General features: G+C 36.2%; 1 protein-coding gene across 6 annotated transcripts in view; it reads left to right on the forward strand.

Moving 5' to 3' along the window:
• ESCO2 (establishment of sister chromatid cohesion N-acetyltransferase 2) overlaps window positions 1-18,955 on the forward strand; it is a 38,051-nt gene that overhangs the window by 12,355 nt on the left and 6,741 nt on the right. For 2 of the 6 annotated variants that reach the window (XR_002523739.2, XM_021942159.2), the window contains exons 6-11: window positions 1,108-1,225; window positions 2,359-2,490; window positions 5,469-5,558; window positions 6,173-6,316; window positions 13,298-13,473; window positions 17,016-17,102. Coding sequence is in view for 5 of the 6 variants with exons in the window: in XM_021942159.2 (XP_021797851.1) it covers window positions 1,108-1,225; window positions 2,359-2,490; window positions 5,469-5,558; window positions 6,173-6,316; window positions 13,298-13,473; window positions 17,016-17,102 (747 nt within the window). In the remaining variant the exon portion in view is untranslated. Of the gene's footprint in view, window positions 1-1,107; window positions 1,226-2,358; window positions 2,491-5,468; window positions 5,559-6,172; window positions 6,317-13,297; window positions 13,474-15,425; window positions 15,473-17,015; window positions 18,614-18,955 lie in introns of those variants that run through there. The other 4 variants (XM_021942160.2, XM_017961885.3, XM_003902589.5 and 1 more) reach the window with 4 other exon arrangements.

Genomic DNA, 18,955 nt, shown 5'->3' on the forward strand with positions numbered 1-18,955 from the left:
TCTTTTCTACTCTGTCAGGTTTTTTTTTCCCCCCTGTTGTTTGAACCTCTTACTTTGGGCACTAGGGGTTTTTTTTTTCTTATTTACTTCTACTCTTTAGGGATTTCTACTCCTTTCATTACAAGGCAAGGGTTACAAACTCAGTACCTATAGAGCCAGCAGGCTGAGTGGAAAGTAGGGCCAGCTGAAGAATTGCCCACTTAAAAGGGCGTGTGCTATTCCAAGTTCGAACTTGTAGATTCTTTGATGGAATAGAGGTTTAGTGATCTTACAGTCTCTTTTAATATTGGAAATACACATTTTTAAGTGAAATCTCTAAATTTTAAAATATTGGAGGCTAATCCAAAGTTTTAAATAACATATGGGTCAACCAAAACATGTCTGCTAGCTAGATTTGGCCTGAGGGGCTCCGGTTTCCAACCTCTGTAAGTCAATCTCAGCATTCTTTCCTAATAGGTAAAGGTTGTCTCAACTACATCTGTCCAGCCTAAATTTTTTTTTTTCCTTAAGAATTTCAGAGTAGTGAGATGCTGCTTTTGGTATAAGGAAAGGCAAATTTAGTAGCTTCATTGCCCAGGTAAAACGTTGCTGGGTCATAATATGATGGTGACTCTGATTTCCTGTGGATCTGTGAAGTTCAGTATTATACTTATTTCCTCCAGTACCCCAGGAATTTCTTTATAACTGTATAGGTGAATATTATCCTAAGATTTGATAAAGCAAAAAAAATCTTTTTTTAAAGGGTGAAGTCAGTTTCCAAAGTGTGTATCTTTGTGCATCTGATATCGTAGAAGGAAGTCCCTGGGACTTGGAGTCAGAGGACCAGGATTTGAGTGTTAATGCTGCCATTTACTAGTTACTTTACCTTGAGTAAATTACTGACCCTCTCTGAGTGGGCCTCAGATTTCTCATTATTCCTGTCCCTATTATCTCATCAAGTTAATGTCAGAAAGCACTAAAAATTGCAAGGTACTCTGTTAAATGTCTGCTTTCTTTCCCTTGTAATTCCGCAAAAATTATGAATTTATATATTTATCAACTTATAATAAATATCAAATTGTGATATTTATCAAATTTATATGATATTTATCAACTTTCTGTGTCAAGATCTTTAGGTGAAGAACAGCTTTCTGTGGGATCTATCAACTTCTTGAAACAGACCAATATCCAGAAAAATACTAATACCAGAGATACAAGTAAAAAAACAAAAGACCAGCTCATCATTGTGAGTAAATGCAAAACAAAGCTTCTCCTATCTAGCCCTTTACAGAAAAACCCCTGTATTAGACAGTTCAGAACTTGGTATTTTCAATGGCATTAAGCAATGTTTTATGTGACAGAATGGGAGTTATAGGTGGTGACACTGAATATTCTTGAATTTATCTGTGCTTTTCCTGAACTTTATTTTTTGTCAATTCTTGAGTCAAATAATTTTAATATTCTTTAAGAATAATTTAATATTCTTAGCCACTTAAGGAAAAATATTGTATAATTAATATAGAAGTCCTAAAATTTTTGCTCTTCTCTTTGAAAGAAGGCTTTTTCAGGTCTTTAAGAGTTTCATTAGGCCGGGTGCGGTGGCTCAAGCCTGTAATTCCAGCACTTTGAGAGGCCGAGACGGGCGGATCACGAGGTCAGGAGATCGAGACCATCCTGGCGAACACAGTGAAACCCCATCTCTACTAAAAAATTACAAAAAAAAACTAGCCGGGCGAGGTGGCGGGCGCCTGTAGTCCCAGCTACTCGGGAGGCTGAGGCCGGAGAATGGCGTCAACCCGGGAGGCGGAGCTTGCAGTGAGCTGAGATCCGGCCACTGCACTCCAGCCTGGGCGACAGAGCGAGACTCCGTCTCATTAAAAAGTTCTGTTGTTCGTTTTAGCTATAATTTCCACAGTTTAGTCTTATTGCTTCTTAGAACCATGGGTCTAGTAAGGAATCTTGTAAAAATAAAAGAATCTTTGGTTTTTACACTGTGCATTCAAATAAACAATTCCCTTCCATCAATTTATTGCATTTTTAGGTCTCTTCTACGCCGCCGCCCTGGCCAAAGAGATGGAGTCTCACCATGTTGCCCAGGCTGGTCACTAACTCCTTGGCTGAAGTGATCCACCCACCTCAGCCTCCCAAAGTGCCGGGATTATAGGCATGAGCCACTGTGCCCGGCATGATCTCATTTCATTTCATTTTGTTTTGGGGGAGGGAAGGAGGATATAGTAAGCAGACTTTCATTTAGTTTTTCTCTTGTGTCAGCAGAAAAAAAAAAATTAGGTGAAATTTGAATGAATGGTTATAGGTACGTAATTTAGAGCTATTTGTGCTATATTTAAATGGGCTTCTTTTTATACCCCCCAATTATAGGACGCTGGTCAGAAACATTTTGGGGCTACTGTGTGCAAGTCTTGTGGTATGATATATACTGCTTCCAACCCTGAAGATGAAATGCAGCATGTACAGCATCACCACAGGTTTCTGGAAGGAATCAAATATGTGGTGAGCCAAAAGATAGTCTTTCAGTTTGCTCTAGAAGTAGAACTGCTTTAAAAGAGACATTTCTTTTCCACCATCCAGCCTGAAAAGTTAACTTTTAATGATGATGTTTCAAGCTTATCTTCTCAATATAAGATAAATATTTTGTAAACACTGCATTCTGAGCAGAGCTGAACAGTCAAGATATACAAAATTCAAAGACCTGAAGAGATACCCTCTTCCCACTATAGTGTTGTCTTTATGGATAGCCTTAGAAAAAATAGCCTTTCCATGACTTGTCCAGGTTTTTTCTGAGAGGTGAGGTCCCACCCATTAAACACCTTTCAAGTCCCAACACATCCTATCATTGGCCCTATCTTTATGATTGTACCTGCTACTCATTCCTTTTCCCCTATTTTTATTGCCATAGTTAATACCTTCACAAAGTTTTTAGCCTGTTTATTGAAACAGCTTGCTTTCTGGGTTCCCATAGTGCTACCAGAAATAATGTTTTAAAACGTAAGTCTAGGCTGGGCGCGGTGACTCACGCCTGTAATCCCAGCATTTTGGGAGGCCGAGGTGGGTGGATCACCTGAGGTCAGGAGTTTGAGACCAGCCTGCCCAACATGGCGAAACCCCGTCTCTACTAAAAATACAAAAAATTAGCCCGGCGTGGTGGCAGCCGCCTGTAATCCCAGCTACTCAGGAGACTGAGGCAGGAGAATCGCTTGAACCCAGGAGGCGGAGGTTGCCGTGAGCCGAGATTGCGCCATTGCACTCTAGCCTGGGTGACGAGCTAAACTCTATCTCAAAAAAAAAAAAAAAAGCCACAAATAAAACATAAGTCTAGTATAATTCTACATACTTCTAGAAAGAAAAAGTTCCCACCAGCAGTTTGGTGCTCTTTAATCTGGCCTTAACCTTTTCTATATATGTGCATATAAAATATATACAAAAGAGAAAGTGTATATGTGTATAATTTAAATTCTTGCCCTCTCTGATATCTCTACATCAGCCAGAAAGTTCTAAAACATAGGTTCTGACATTGTCTGCTTCACACATGGCAGCTTTCTGTTGCACTAGGAATAAAACCGAGACTCCTTACCTTGGCCAGCAGATCTCTTCATATCTGGCCCCTGCTCACCTTGTCGCATGACACATTCCCTCTCCAGCTCTAAGCTCCTGCCGCTGGAATAAGCCACATTCTCTGATGAAGCCAGACTATACTATGTTGGATTTCTTTCTTTAATTTGTGGAAACATACTGGACATGTTATCCTTTATATATTTTGTATATTATTCCTGTGTTACAAATACATTCTCCCTGTCCCTTTTTTTAAGGTTTGAATTTATATTTTTGATATAGTCATACTTTCACATGATTCGAAATTCACAGAATGCAAAAGTATATCCAGTGAAGTGTTTCTCCATACCCCTTCCAGAAACCTTGTTCCCCTATCTATAGGCATCCAGCATTCACAGGTTCATCTATATATCTTTCAGAGATATTTTCTGCATATACAAGCAAATACCATTACTTGGATTTTCTTTAACCTTTTTATGGTGTATATTGCTACAAAGAAAACAAAATTTTTATTTAGCTAATTTGTGACCTTTGGTTTCTTAAGTCAGGAACATCATCTCAGTCCCAAAATTAGTAAGAAGTTTTTCCTACATTTAAAAAAAATATATAGCTATAAATTTTATATTTAGACCTTTAATCCACTGGAAGTTTTTCAAGACATAGTGTCAGAGATGGATCTTAACTTTGTATTTTTCCTAAAGGACTGCAAAGTGTGCCAACATTACTGTTTGACTGGTTTATCTTCCACACTGATTAGCAATGCCACCTTTAATGCATACTAAATTCCCACATATAAATGGGCTTGTTATGGGACACTTCTGCACCATCCATTATTTCCTGGCCAGTGCCATACTTTTACAAACATAGCTCCATACTGTATTTGGATGTATAGTTAGGTAAGTTCCCTTTCATCCTTCTCTGTAAAAAATGTCTTGACTTTTTCTGCACATTTACTCTTTCAAATTAAAAAAGGAGCCTATCACATTCCCCCCAAATAAAAAACCTATTCTAATTTTTATTGAAAGTAGTCAAACTAATGCCATTTATTTCTAGGGAAAAAAAATCTTAGTATAACTTAGAAACTTAGTATAGTACATACTATAATATAAACTTAGTATATACTATAATATAAACCTAGTGTATACTTAGAAACTTAGTATACCTCTGATTGATTCATGTCTTTGATGTCTTTCAGGAACATTTTATAGTTTTGTCAATGTGGATCTTATTAAATTTATTTCTAATATTTCAGCCTCATTTTTTCCAGTCAGTTATACCACATTTTTTTTTGCCATTCTCTACACCTGTGCTTATTCAGTTAGTTGCCTTAGCCTGAAGGCAAGTTAACCACTTTCCCCATTATGCTCATTGACATCTTACCAAGGTTTTTAAACCCTTTTCAAGTACCATAACACTTCAGTATCATTCAAACACTAGGGCCACATGCCAAAGCACTATGCTGGGGATTGAGATTAAAATAGTTGTAAGACTGCGCCCTTCCATGGTCTTGTTAAACATAAGGGACAAACATATAAGGACTTTTATTTAGCCTTTTCTTGGAATTTGGCTTATTCTTCTACCCCTCCCCTACCTGCCCGCTCGTCTCAAACTCCTGACCTCGAGTGATCCACCCGCCTCAGCCCTCCCAAAGTGCTAGGATTATAGGTGTGAGCCACCGCACCGTTACCTCTTTACCTTGCTTTATAATCATATACATGTCTCCAGATAGGATATAAGCTTGTTGAGGCCAGGTACCTGTTTTAGGCGTCTTTTATGTCTCTTCCCACATTACTTTTAGTTGGATTTCATCTTTTTTAAATATCTTACTGTTTAGCCTTTTGTCTTCTGCACATCAAATTATTTAGTGTTGGTTTTTTTCTCTTCACAAATTAAACTGTGACCCTTTTTTCCTTTGGCAGGGTTGGAAGAAAGAACGTGTAGTAGCAGAGTTTTGGGATGGGAAAATTGTGTTGGTTCTGCCACATGATCCAAGCTTCGCTATCAAAAAGGTATGGAACATTATCTTTTTAACTTGCATTTCCCCACCCCCAAGAAATCAACCTATGTTGAAGTGCACACTGCCTTTGCTGACATAATTCACTTGGGTACCTGCTTAATGATTACTTTCGTAGCAATTTATACAAAACTAAACTTAGAATTGTAGGACAAAGGAGTAAAGAAGGCAGATAAGGCTCCACAGCTTATCTTTTATGTTCATCTTTCCCTTGTGAAAGATAAACTAAGCTTTCAGTTTGAGAAATTAATGGCCCCAGGGTCTATTTCTTACATTGGTGTTGCCTGTGTTTCTGAGGTTGGATGTCTAGCCACCGTGAATAATGAATAAAGCTAAAACAAATCTGTTTTAATGCTTTCTATTCCTTATCCCTCCCAGGTGTCTGAATTTCTACTGAAAGTGATCTTTAAAATAGGTTCTTAAAACCTTGTTTCCACAGTAGCAGCTACATGCATCAATAGTGAAATAATTTTGGAGGTGTGTCAATTTAAGAAATAGAAATTAAAGACACTAAAGTAACAGTAATCACACATTTTGTGTATATAAATATGTATAGTTTCTATTGTACTTTTTAAAACGTTCACCTGTCTTGGTTTTTAAAATCATTAGGTAGAAGATGTCCAAGAACTTGTTGATAATGAATTGGGCTTCCAGCAAGTTGTTCCTAAGTGTCCAAACAAAATAAAAACTTTTCTTTTTATATCTGATGAAAAGAGAGTAGTTGGGTGTTTAATTGCAGAACCCATCAAACAGGTATGGTATATTTATTTTAAATTATTGGCATAATTTGCGGGCAAAATAAAGAGAAAAGTTGGGAGAAGTCTCAGCATTTAAGATTGCTACCATTAATAACATTCTGCTGGAATATCTTGACCTTGTGGATAATTGAAGTTATTTATTTCCATTAATATTTGGAATTTTGCTTTATGTAAACAGGATAGGTAAGCCAGTCTTATGTTCATGTAATCATTTCCACAGCTGGACTATAAAGTATATTGATTTTAAGTAAGCAGATCTATAAACCAAAGTTTTTAAACATGTGGCTTAGTGAAGGTTAATATTTTTGGCAAAATAGTCATTATCCCTTAATTAGAATCTAATTTGGGTACTAATTAGCAATGTTCTAGAAGACATAGTTTCTCCTTGTGTTATTAGAAGTTGGAGAGAAAAGCAGGTTGTTTGTATTTTTGCCAGTATAAGTGATCAGTTTGGCCTTTCCCTTCTCCCTCAGCTTTATTAAGGTATAACTCACAAATAAAAATTGCAAATATTTATAGTGTACAATGTGATATTTTGATATAGGTATACATTGTAAAATGACTAAGTCAAGCTAATATATCTTTCACCTCACATACTTATCAACTTACTGTGATGAAAACATTTAGATCTACTCCCCTTGCAATTTTCATTTTCTTCTTTTTCTTTCTTTCTTTTTTTGAGACTGAGTCTTGCTCTGTTGCGCAGGCTGGAGTGCAGTGGTGTGATCTCGGCTCACCACAACCTCTGCCTGCTAGGTTCAGGCTATTCTCCTGCCTCGGCCTCCCAAGTAGCTGGGACTACAGCTGCGTGCCACCATGCCTGGCTAATTTTTGTATTTTTAGTAGTAACGGGGTTTCCTATGTTGTCCAGGCTGATCTTGAACTCCTGACCTCGTGATCTGCCCGCCTCGGCCTCCCAAATTGCTGGGATTACAGGCATGAGCCACCGTGCCCGGCTTCTAGCAATTTTCAAGTATACATTAGCTATAGTCATGCCGTACAATAGATCTGCAGAATTTATCCTAACTTAAACTTGGTACCCTTTACCAACGTTTCCCCATTTCTCCTATCTGTCACTCCCCCAGCCTCTGGCAAACTACTCTGAGTATTCTACTCCTTGCTTTGCTAGGTCAACCTCTTTAGATTACCTGTGGGAGATGTTGCACTATTTTTCTTTTTTGCTTGGCTGATTTCACTTAACATAATGTCCTCCAGGTTCATTCACGTTGTTGCAAACGTCAGGATTGCCTTTTTAAAGGCTGAATAGTATTCCACGTGTATATGTACCTTACATTTCTTTTTTTTGAGACGGAGTCTCATTTGTCACTCCAGGCTGGAAGTACAGTGGGCCGGATCTCAGCTCACTGCAAGCTCCGGGCCTCCCGGTTTACTTCATTCTCCTGCCTCAGCCTCCCAGGACTACAGGCGCCCGCCACCACACCCGCTAATTTTTGTATTTTTAGTAGAGACGGGGTTTCACGGTGCTAGCCAGGATGGTCTCATCTCCTGACCTCGTGATCCGCCCGTCTCGGCCTCCCAAAGTGCTGGGATTACAGGCTTGAGCCACCGCGCCCGGCCCACATTTTCTTTATTTATTCATCCATTGATGGACACTTACGTTGATTACATATCTTGGCTCCGAATAATGCTGCCTTGAACATGAGAGTACAGATTTCTATTCAACATACTTTTTTCAGTTCCTTTGGATATACACTCAGGAGTGGGATTGCTGCATATGGTGATTGTATTTTTATAGTAATCATCCTGACAGGTGTGAGGTGATCTTGTTTTAATTTGCATTTCCTTCATGAATAGTAGTGTTGAATGAGCATTTTTCATATGCCTGTTCCTGATTTGTATGTCTTTTGAGAAATATCTATTCTGGTTCTTTGTCCATTTTTTAATCCGAGTATTTGTTTTCTTGCTATAGAGTTATTTATATATTTTGGCTATTATCCACTATTGTATATGCAAAATTTTTTTCCAGTCAATCAGTAGGTTGGTTGGTTTGTGTTTATCCACTCTGCTATGCAGAAACTTCAGTTTGATTTTACATTTCTTTCTTTTATTGCCCACACTTTGGGAGTCATAGCCAGAAAATTATTGCCCAGACCTATGTCAAGCTTTTTTCTCATTTTTTTTCTTATAGTTTTACAGCTTCAGGTCTGTCATTTTAAGTCTTCAATCCATTTTGAGTGGATTTTTGTATGTGGTTTGAGATAAGGCTCCAATTTTATTCTTATTTTGTCATATTCATTTTTCCCAACATCATTTATTGAAGAGACTGTGTCCTTGCCCCATTGTTTGTTCTTGATGTGTTTGTCAGATACCAGTTGACTCTAAATGCCTGGATTTATTTTATCTGTTTTGTTCCTTTAGTTGCTATGTTTTGTTTTAATGCCAGTAGGAGTGCAGTGCCCCTCAGCTTTACTCTTTGGTCTAGATTGCTTTGGCCGTTTGGAATTGCTTATGGTTCCATAGGATTTTAGGACTTTTTTATATTTTTGTGGCAAATGCCATTGGAATTTTGATAGGGATTGCATTGTATTTGTAGATTGCTTTGGGTAGTATGGACATTTTAACAATATTAATTCTTCCAAGCCACGAACACTGGGTATCCTTCCATTTATGTGAATATTCTTCAGCTTCTTTCATCAGTGTTTTCCGGTCTTCAGTGTATGGATCTTTCACCTCCTCGGTTAAATTTATTCATAAGTGGGTTTTTTTTATGCTATTGTAAATGGATTGTCTTCTTGATTTCTTTTTTAGATAGTTTGTAGTTCATTGTTCCTATATAGAAAAGGTACTTTTGTATGTTGATTCTGTATCCTGCGCCTTTTCTGAATTTAATAGTTTTTTTGGTGGAGTCTTTAGGGTTTTCTGTGCATAAGTTCATATCATTTGCAAACAGATGATTTAACTTCTTCCTTTAAATTTGAATGCCTTTCTTTTTTCTTCCTAATTGCTCTGGCGAGGAATTCTAGAACTATGTAGAATAGAAATGATGAGAGTTAGCATCCTTGTCTTATTCCTGATCTAAGAGGAAAAGCTTTCAATTTTTCATTGCTGAGTATGATGTTAGTTGTGGGCTTGTGATATATGGCCTTTAGTATACTGAGGTACATTCCTTCTGTGTCTAATTTGTTGAGAGTTCTTATCATGAAAGGATGTCAGATGCCTTTTCTGTATTGAGATGATCATATAGTTTTGTTCTTCATTCTGTTAATATGGTGTAACACATTGATGTGCGTGTATTGAGCCATCCTTGCATCCAGGGATAAAGTCCACTGGATCATGGTGTACTATTCTTTTAATGTGTCAGTTTGCATCTGTTTATCAGGAATATTGGCCGGTCTTGTAGTGTCCTTTTCTGGCTTTGGTATCAGGTTAATTCTGGCCTTGTAAAATGACTTTGGGGGTATTCTTCCTCTTCAGTTTTTTGGAAGAGTTTGAGGATTAGTATTCTTTAAATGTCTGGTAGAATTTAGCAGTGACGTCATTACAGATGGGCCTTCTTATGATGCAAGTTGTGTTTGTTGTTTTTTTTTTAACTAATTGAATCTCCTTTCTATTGGTTTAGATCTTCTGTTTCTCCATGATTTGGTGTAGGCAGGTTGTATGCCTCTCGGAATTTGTTTCCTGTAGGTTACCTGATTTGTTGGTATATAATTATCCATAGTGTCTTACGATCCTTTGTACTTCTGTGATAATCAGTTGTAATATCTCCTCTTTTTGTTTGTGATTCTGTTTAGTTGAGTCTTCTTTTTTCTTCGTCTAGCTAAAGGTTTGTCAATTTTATTATCTTTCAAAAAACCAATTCTTCCTTTTGTTGATCTTTTCTATTTTTCGAGTCCCCGTTTAATTTATCTCTACTATCTTTATTTTCTTCCTTCTACTAACTTTGGGCTTTATTCTTTTTCTAATTCTTTGAGGTGTAACATTAGGTTACTTGAGATCTTTCTTCTTTTTTATGTAGAACTGCTTTTGCTGCATTCCATAGGTTTTGGTATGCTGTGTTTCCATTTTCATTTGTCTCAAGAAATTTGTCAATTTCCCTTTTAATTTCTTTGATCTGTTGGTTGTTCAGGAGCATGTGGTTTAATTTTCACATATTTGTCAGTTTTCCACTTTTCCTCCTGTCATTGATCTATAATTTTATACTGTATGAATGTTCTGTGTGCACTTGAAAAGAATGTGCATTCATTCTGCTGCTATTGGATGGAATACTATATGTGTTTCTGTTAGGTCCATTAGGTCTGAAGTGTAGTTCAGTGTTTACTGGCTGAACTCAGTGGCTTACAGCTGTAATCCCAACACTTTGGGAGGCTGAGGCAGGAGGATAGCTTGAGGCTAGAAGTTCAAGAACAGTCTGGGCAACATAGTGAGACCCTGTCTTTACAAAAATTTGCCAGGCATGGTAGTGCATGCTTATAGTCACAGGTACTTGGGAGGCTGAGGCAGGAAGATCACCTGAGCCCAGGTGTTCAAGGCTGCAGTGTGCTGTGATTGCACCAGTGCACTCCAGTCAGGGCAATAGTGAGACCCTGTCTCTTAAGAAAGAAAAAAAATGTTCAGCATTTCCTTATTTATTTTCTGTCTGGATGATGTATCCATTGTTGAAAGTGGGATCTTGAAGTCCTCTTCAATTTTGTATTCCTATCTATTTCCCCTTTCAGAATCCTAAATATATATTTAGGTGCTCCAATGTTAGGCGCATATATATTTACAACTGTTTTAATGAATTGACCTTTTTATTATATAATTACCTTCTTTGTCTCTTTTGATGGTTTTTGACTTGAAATCTGTTTTTTATGATGTAAGTGTAGGTACTTCCTGTTGTCTTTCGGTTTCCATTTGCATGGAGTATGTTTTTCTGACCCTTCACTTGCAGTCTGTGTGAGTCTTTTGTAGGCAATATTTAGTTGAGTCTTGTGTTTTTATCCATTTAGCCACTCTGTGTGTCTTTTGATTGGCAAATGTATTCTATTTACATTTAAAGTAATTATTGATAAATAAAGATTTACTATTGCCATTTTGTTTTGTTTTCTGGTTGTTTTATATATATTCCTTTATTCCTCTCTTGCTGTCTTCCTTGGGATTTGATGATTTTCTGTAGTGGTATGCTTTGATTTCTTTATCTTTTATGTATCTACTATAGGTTTTCGCTTTTTGGTCATGAGGCTTACATAAAATATCCTTTAATATAGCAGTCTATTTTAAGCTGATAACAATTTATATCACCTACAAAAGCTCTGTACTTTTTCTCCCTTCAACATTACTAATTTTACAGTTTACATCTTTTTATGTTGTGTATTTATTTAAAAGGCCTTTTCCTTCTTTGATCTCAAAGAAGTAGACTCTTATGTCCTGATAATAGGCAAGATGTAGCCAACTATTCTCTTCTACTCTCAGGTCAGAAACAATGTTTTGTTTTTGGTAATTAAAAACTAAATACACACCTGTCAGAAGAGGTAACAGTATGTAAAAAATTGAGACAATACCAAATGCTAGTGAGGATATGGAGAAACTAGATATCTCACACATTGTCGGTAGGAATGTAAAATATTACAGCCTCTCTGGAAAAAGTTTTGAAGTTTCTTTAAAAACTAAACAGGCTGGGCGCAGTGGCTCACACCTGTAATCCTAGCACTTAGGCTGAGGCAGGCGGATCACCTGAGGTCAGGAGTTCGAGATCAGCCTGACCAACATGGCGAAACCCCGCCTCTACTAAAAATACAAAAATTAACTGGGCGTGGTGGTGCATGCTTGTAATCCCAGCTATTCGGGAGGCTGAGGCAGGAGAATCACTTGAACCCAGGAGGTGGAGGTTGCAGTGAGCAAGATTGTGCCACTGCACTCCAGCCTGGGCGACAGTGAGACTTCGTCTCTTTAAAAAATAATAATTAAAAAAAAAAAACTAAACATGTATTTACCATATGATCCAGCCAAAACAAAGGAAAACTGATGTACACACAAAAACCTGTACAAGAATGTTAATAGCGGCCTTATTTGTAATAGCCAAAACCTGGTAACAACCAAAGTGTCCTTAAATGCTTTAAGTGAATGATAAGCTATGATACATCCATATGATGGAATACTACTTAACGATATAAGGAACAAAGAATTGATACCCTTAACAACTTGGATGAGTCTCAGGGGCAGTATGCTGAGTGGAAAAAAGCTAATCTTAAAAAGTCATATGGTGTGTGATTTCATTTATATAATATATAACATTCTCATTATAGCCATGGAGAATAAATTGGTGGTTGTCAGGGATTGAGGTTGGGAGACGGGATAGTGTGGATGTGACTATAATGAGCAAGAAGATCTTTGTGGTGACTCAATAGTTCTGTATTTGATTGTGATGGTAGTTAAATGAATATACAGGTATGATTAAGTGTCCTGAAACTATACACACACATTTTACCAATGGTAATTTCATAGTTTTGGTATTATACCAGTTATGGAAGATGTAATCATTGGGGAAAACTCAGGAAAGGACACATGGTCCTCTGTAGTGGTTTTTTCAACTTCTCATGAATCTATTTCAAAATAAAAATGTTTTTTAAGAAACTTGCAATGCCAACCAAATTTCATAGTTAATAGATAAAAATCTTTAGTGTTACTGGTTTCTTTAGGTGGTCATATATACATTTTAGGATAGAGAGAATGCTAGAGGTTGATATACTTTATTGAAAGGAAGAGTCTAATGTCTACAATTGTTTTAATTAAAGAGGAAAGTTTCATAATGCTATGGGACGCACTAGAATGTGTGAATGTCTCAACACCATTAGTTTTTTTTAAAGCATTGTGTGACTAAATGGATAAGAATTGAAGAAATAGAAAATATTTTTAACATATTTGGTGGAGATATAAGTTAAATTTTTGATACTTGTTTCATTTAAGGAATTTTTTTTAAAAGCAGTGTGAACTCATCTGTGGTGTTAGCTATAGATGCTTCTATATATCATTGCAGGCCTTTCGTGTCCTGTCTGAACCAGCTGGTCCGGGATCCCCAACCTCTACAGAATGTTCTAGGGCTTGGCAATGTTCAGATGTACCAGAACCTGCAGTCTGTGGGATAAGTAGAATCTGGGTTTTCAGACTGAAGAGAAGAAAGCGCATTGCAAGACGACTGGTTGATACCCTGAGGTAAGAAATAAAATGGATCTAGATCCAGAACCTTAGGTTCATAGCTTTCCCAGTACCTCTCGGCTTCTGAGCTAAAGAGAAGGATATTGGTAAGATACTTCTGTATAAATACTATCAAAGTCAGACTAAGGAAGGTATTGGCACTAGAAAAACCATACTAGATGTACTCAGTCTAGGGCACAACATTCCAGGTCTGAAACATACTAGCCCACTGCTTTTCAAACTACCTGTGCTAAAGGACTAGTTTAATTTGTCACAGATCAACACTAATAAAATAAAAATGGATTGCTAGAAAAAAATAGAAAAACAAAACAAAAATACAATCTCAAATTGTTATTAGACTTAGCAGATGTGAAATTATGCTTCAATAAATCTATACAAAGTAAAGGTTTGAAAAATTACAGAAGCTGTACATGTTCATTGACAGTGACTAGATAATGAAGACTTGCTATAACTCATAAGCATAACTTAAAAAGTGGATTTGTGAGACAGTCCATAGAACGAGAGAAAATAGTTGCAAATCATTTGTCTAAGGAGGGTCTAATACCCATAAAATTCTTAGAACACAATAAAAAGACAACCCAATTTAAAAATGGACAAAGAATTTCAGTAGATATTTCTTCAAAGATGAATTGCAAATGGTTAATTCAACATAACAAGATGCTCAACATCTTTATCAGGGAAATCACAAAACCATAGTGAGGTCCCACTTTATACCCAGTAGGATGACTGTAATCAAAAAACAGACAAGTGTCCGTGAGGATGTAGAGGAAACTGAAACTCTTGTACATTGCTGGTAGGAATGTAAACTGGTACAGTTGGTGTGGAATACAATCTGATGGTTTCTCAGAGTTAAACTGTTATGTGACCTAGCAGTTTGACTCCTAGGTTATATATTCAAGAAAAGAAAACATGTCCACTCAAAACCTTGTACATGAAGGTTCATAGCAGGATTATTTATAAAGGCCAAAAAAGTATAATCCAATCTGTGATTAATGGATAAATATGGTATATTGATACAATAATAACAATGAGATGTTATTCAGCCATAAAGGAAATTCTGTCACACGCTGCATCGTGGAGGAACCTTGAAAACATTATGCTAATTGAAATAAGTCAGTTGCAGAAGATCGCACATTGTGTGATTACATTTATATAAAATGTCCATAAGAGGCAGGCAGATCCAGAGGCAGAAAGTAGATGTGTAGTTTCCAGGGACTGAGGAAAGATGGAGAGCAACTAATGAGTGCTGCGTTTGGGATAATAAAAATGTTCTAGAATTAGTGGTGGTGATTGGACAATATTTGTTAATATACACAAAACCTCTCAGTTGTACACTTTTAAAGGGTGAGTCTTACGGTATATGAGTATATATATCTCAACCAAAAAAATTAGTCTCCATTTTTAATTCCCATGTACACACTTTGAACTAACACTATGTATTGCTGTTTAAAGTTTCCAATGTCGCAAAAAAACTTGTTTGCTAATTTACCTAATCTAGGTTATATGGATGAATTTCACAACACTTACTCTCACAATTTCTACACATATTTCATTGTCTAGATAATAGGTTACAAACCAATAAGCACACTTTGACCAAACCAAAGACCACACTTTGGAATACTGTTATTCAAGCCTCTTGCATTCTATGCCACTTTTAAAAAATAAATACCAACACCATTATGGGGACCCAATCTTGGGCCATAAATCCTAGTCAATTACACATACTTACAAAAGGGATCAGTAGGAAAAATTGATATCTTAAAGATTTTTGATTAGTTATGAAATACTTTTCTATGCTTTATATTAGATATATAAATTTGGTATGAGGAATACCAGTATCTAACCTAGTTCTACCATATTATGTATTTAATTATAGTATTTAATATATTAGAAGCTTATGTCTTCTAATTGAATCAAATTCTAATTTTTTATTCTGAAATAATTTCAAGCTTACAAAAGAGCAGCAAGAGTAGTAAGAAGCCTTTGTCAAGATCTAGTAAGTTCAACGTTTACCTCATTTGCTTTACCATTCTATGTTTAGATAAACTTCCTGAATTATTTTGTTACATATATTACGCTCCTTTACCCCTTCATGCATTGGTGTTTTTCTTAAGAACAAGAATATTCTCTTATATAACCATGATACAATTATCAAATTTGGGAAATTTAATATTGATATAATGCTTTTATCTGACAGTCCGTATTTCACTTTTGTCTGTTGTCTCAAATGTCCTTCATGGCTTTTTTTTTTTTTTCCTGCCCAGTATTACATACTGCATTTAGTCTCTTTAATCTTCATCTTCCCTAATCTGGAACAATTTCTCAGTCTTTTGACATTGAAGAATTTGAAGAGTGCAAGCCAGTTATTTTATAGAATATCCCTCAATTTTGATTAATTCTATTTTTTTCTTTCACAAACAAGTTGTGGGAGATGTTGAATTCTTTTAACCATTTCCTTATTACTTTTAATCCTAAGGTAAGCAAGATCAAGGAGAGTTGTAGTCAAAATGCAGATTAGTTTTTCCCTTCTTAAAGCTCTCAGTGGATGTCTTCGTTGAAAAAAGTATATAGGCTGGGCAGTGGCTAATGCCTGTAATCCCTGCACTTTGGGAGGCCAGGGCGGATTACCTGAGGTTGGAAGTTCAAGACCATCCTGGCTAACATGGAGAAACCCTGTCTCTACTAAAAAAAAAAAAAAAAAAAAATTAGCTGAGTGTGGTGACACATGCCTGTAATCCCAGCTACTTGGGAGGCTAAGGCAGGAGAATCACGTGAACCTAGGAGGCGGAGGTTGTAGTGAGCCAAGATCGCACCACTGCACTCCAGCCTGGGTGACAGAGTGAGACTCTGTCTCAAAAAATAAAAAAAAAATATATATATATATATGTGTGTGTATATATGGTTACTGCTTAAAATTGGTGATTTTTTTTGTTTGTTCTAATTATCTGTTGCTTTTAATTAGCAATATGATGTGCTGTTTTTTGGTTGAGTTGGAGTCTCACTCTGTTAACCAGGCTGTAGTGCAGTGGCGCAGTCTGGGCTCACTGCAACTTCCGCCTCCCGGGTTCAAGTGATTCTCCTGCCTCAGCTTCCCAAGTAGCTGGGACTACAGGCGTGTGCCACCACGCCCGGCTAATTTTTGTATTTTTAGTAGAGACAGGGTTTCACTGTGTTAGCCAGGATAGTCTCAATCTCCTGACCTCGTGATCCGCCCGCCTCAGCCCCCAAAGTGCTGGGATTACAGGCGTGAGCCACTGCACCTGGCCTAGCAGTATGATCTTATATTAGTTGCTCTTTACCGTGGATATACTAGAGTTAGGTGGATGGTTCCCTTTGCCCCTCAGCAGAATTTTTTCTGGACCTTAGTTTTCTCATCTGTGAAATGATATAATTAGACTTCTTTCTCTAAAATATAAGGCATTTTTTCACTTACTAAAAATAAAGTTGATTTAAGTCAAGAATATTTACTTAAGTTGTGCTCATGTTAATTAGAATGTTAAGTTGCTTCCATTATTAAATTATCTTTTCTTCTCTTTTAGGAATTGCTTCATGTTTGGCTGTTTTCTCAGCACTGATGAAATAGCATTTTCTGACCCAACACCAGATGGCAAGTTATTTGCAACCAAGTACTGCAACACTCCTAATTTCCTTGTATATAATTTTAATAGTTAAAGTTGATTTCAGTTATAAAGGAGTTACTGTCTGGATAAGTTGAGAGAGCTCCTTATTATAAAATAGAGACTATTTAATAAATATCAAAATAAAAAAGACCAACACTCTCATACACACACACGTACGTCAGTTTTTGTTCCTTATGAGTTGAAAAGTCAGGAATAAATTTGTTGAAAATTATCTGGGGATTCAAAGAAAGGAAAAACCTTTGAGTGATTCACTGATTAGCACTCTGAATTTTTAATTATGAAACTTTGTAGCTATAACTGGAAAATTACCTGACTCTTATGTAAGAGTATTGACAAAGTGGTTTTTCTCTAGAAATGTGACCTGGTCTTTTGTAAAGTACATTCTTGGACCAGGATTATCTAATGCCACATCAGAAGCAAAGAGGCAAATTTAAACTTGGGCAAGTAATTTCTATGCCCAATTTGTAAAGGGAATTCCTGAATTTTTTTTTTTTTTTTTTTAATCGAGGCATGGTTCTCACTATATTGTCCAGGCTTCTCTGGAACTTTCGGGCTCAAGCAATCCTCCCAAAGTGCTGGGATTACAGTCATAGCCACTGTGCCCAGCCTAATTCCTGACTTCTCTATGAAAGTCTTCACTTGATAGGCACTCATCTGTTGTAACTCAGTTTGAATATCTTTAGAAAATGTTTAGAATTTCTTACTTGTAACAAGATGGTAAGGAATAAGATTATCCCATATGCATTTCTGTAGAGCAGAATTCTATAGCTTAATGTTTAATCTTTTTGAAAATAAAATTAAATGTTTACCTGTCATCAGATTTAATTAAAATTATACTTGGTAATTGCACTATTATCACTTAGTTAATTTTTGTTGTATGGAAATGTTGGTAGTACTACTTTAGGAACCTGTTACTGACAATTGATGTCATTAACAAAATGCCTAGTTGGATTAGATGTTTCATTTTCTAGTTTTTTGCTTGTTTAAAATGCACCTTACTTGTTCTGAGATACCTGGCAAAAGTCTTTACAAAATGTATGGTAATAGAACCAAGGTTAGTAAATATACATAGGCTGGTGGATCAGAGACCATGGAACTGTGTAAATACACTTAAATGTTCACACATTTTTCTAGTGTAATTCTTGGATACTTTAAAAAGCAAAACATTGTTCAAATTATTTTGATTCTAAAAAATCATTCAACTGCTAACTGGCAGAAGGATTATAGGCAAGTCGTTTTCCAGATTGTAATTATATGTAGAAACTATTCATCTGCATTCACTTTATTTGCCAGTGAGTTAACATGTTTCCAAAATTTAAAAGCCTGGGTTCCCAAAAGAATGTGGAAGTATTAAAATGTATGTAATTATGCAAACATTTTAATGCTATTTTCTGCACTTGTTTATTTCTTTTAATTTATTTAAAATTTTTAATTAACATTGTTTAATGCTTTTGTGATGAATCAATTAAAATTCTTTAATATTTTATACAACTAAATCTGATTTTAATTATATTTTATTATGAAAATTGTTTATGTAACATAAAATTCAGATAATACATAGAGATGACCAAAAGGCTTCCCATAATCCTACTTTTAGTGCCTATTACTTTAGATAAACTAAATACATACGCAGTTATTTTGCATCTTGCTTCAATTCAGTATGTCTTAGATATGTTGTATTTCAAGAACTATTTCTATTTTAAATATTTAGCATGATTTGCTGTTGATACTCTTGGCTTGGTTGGGTGTGTTTTTGTTTTATTTTTAAGTGTAACACATAGAAGAAGCAAGTGCACTGACAAGGTCTCAAAGCAATGATACCCCAGTGGCAATGAGCA

Source organism: Papio anubis, chromosome 8 (assembly GCF_008728515.1).
Source record: "Papio anubis isolate 15944 chromosome 8, Panubis1.0, whole genome shotgun sequence".
In the NCBI taxonomy this organism is placed as follows: domain Eukaryota; kingdom Metazoa; phylum Chordata; class Mammalia; order Primates; family Cercopithecidae; genus Papio; species Papio anubis.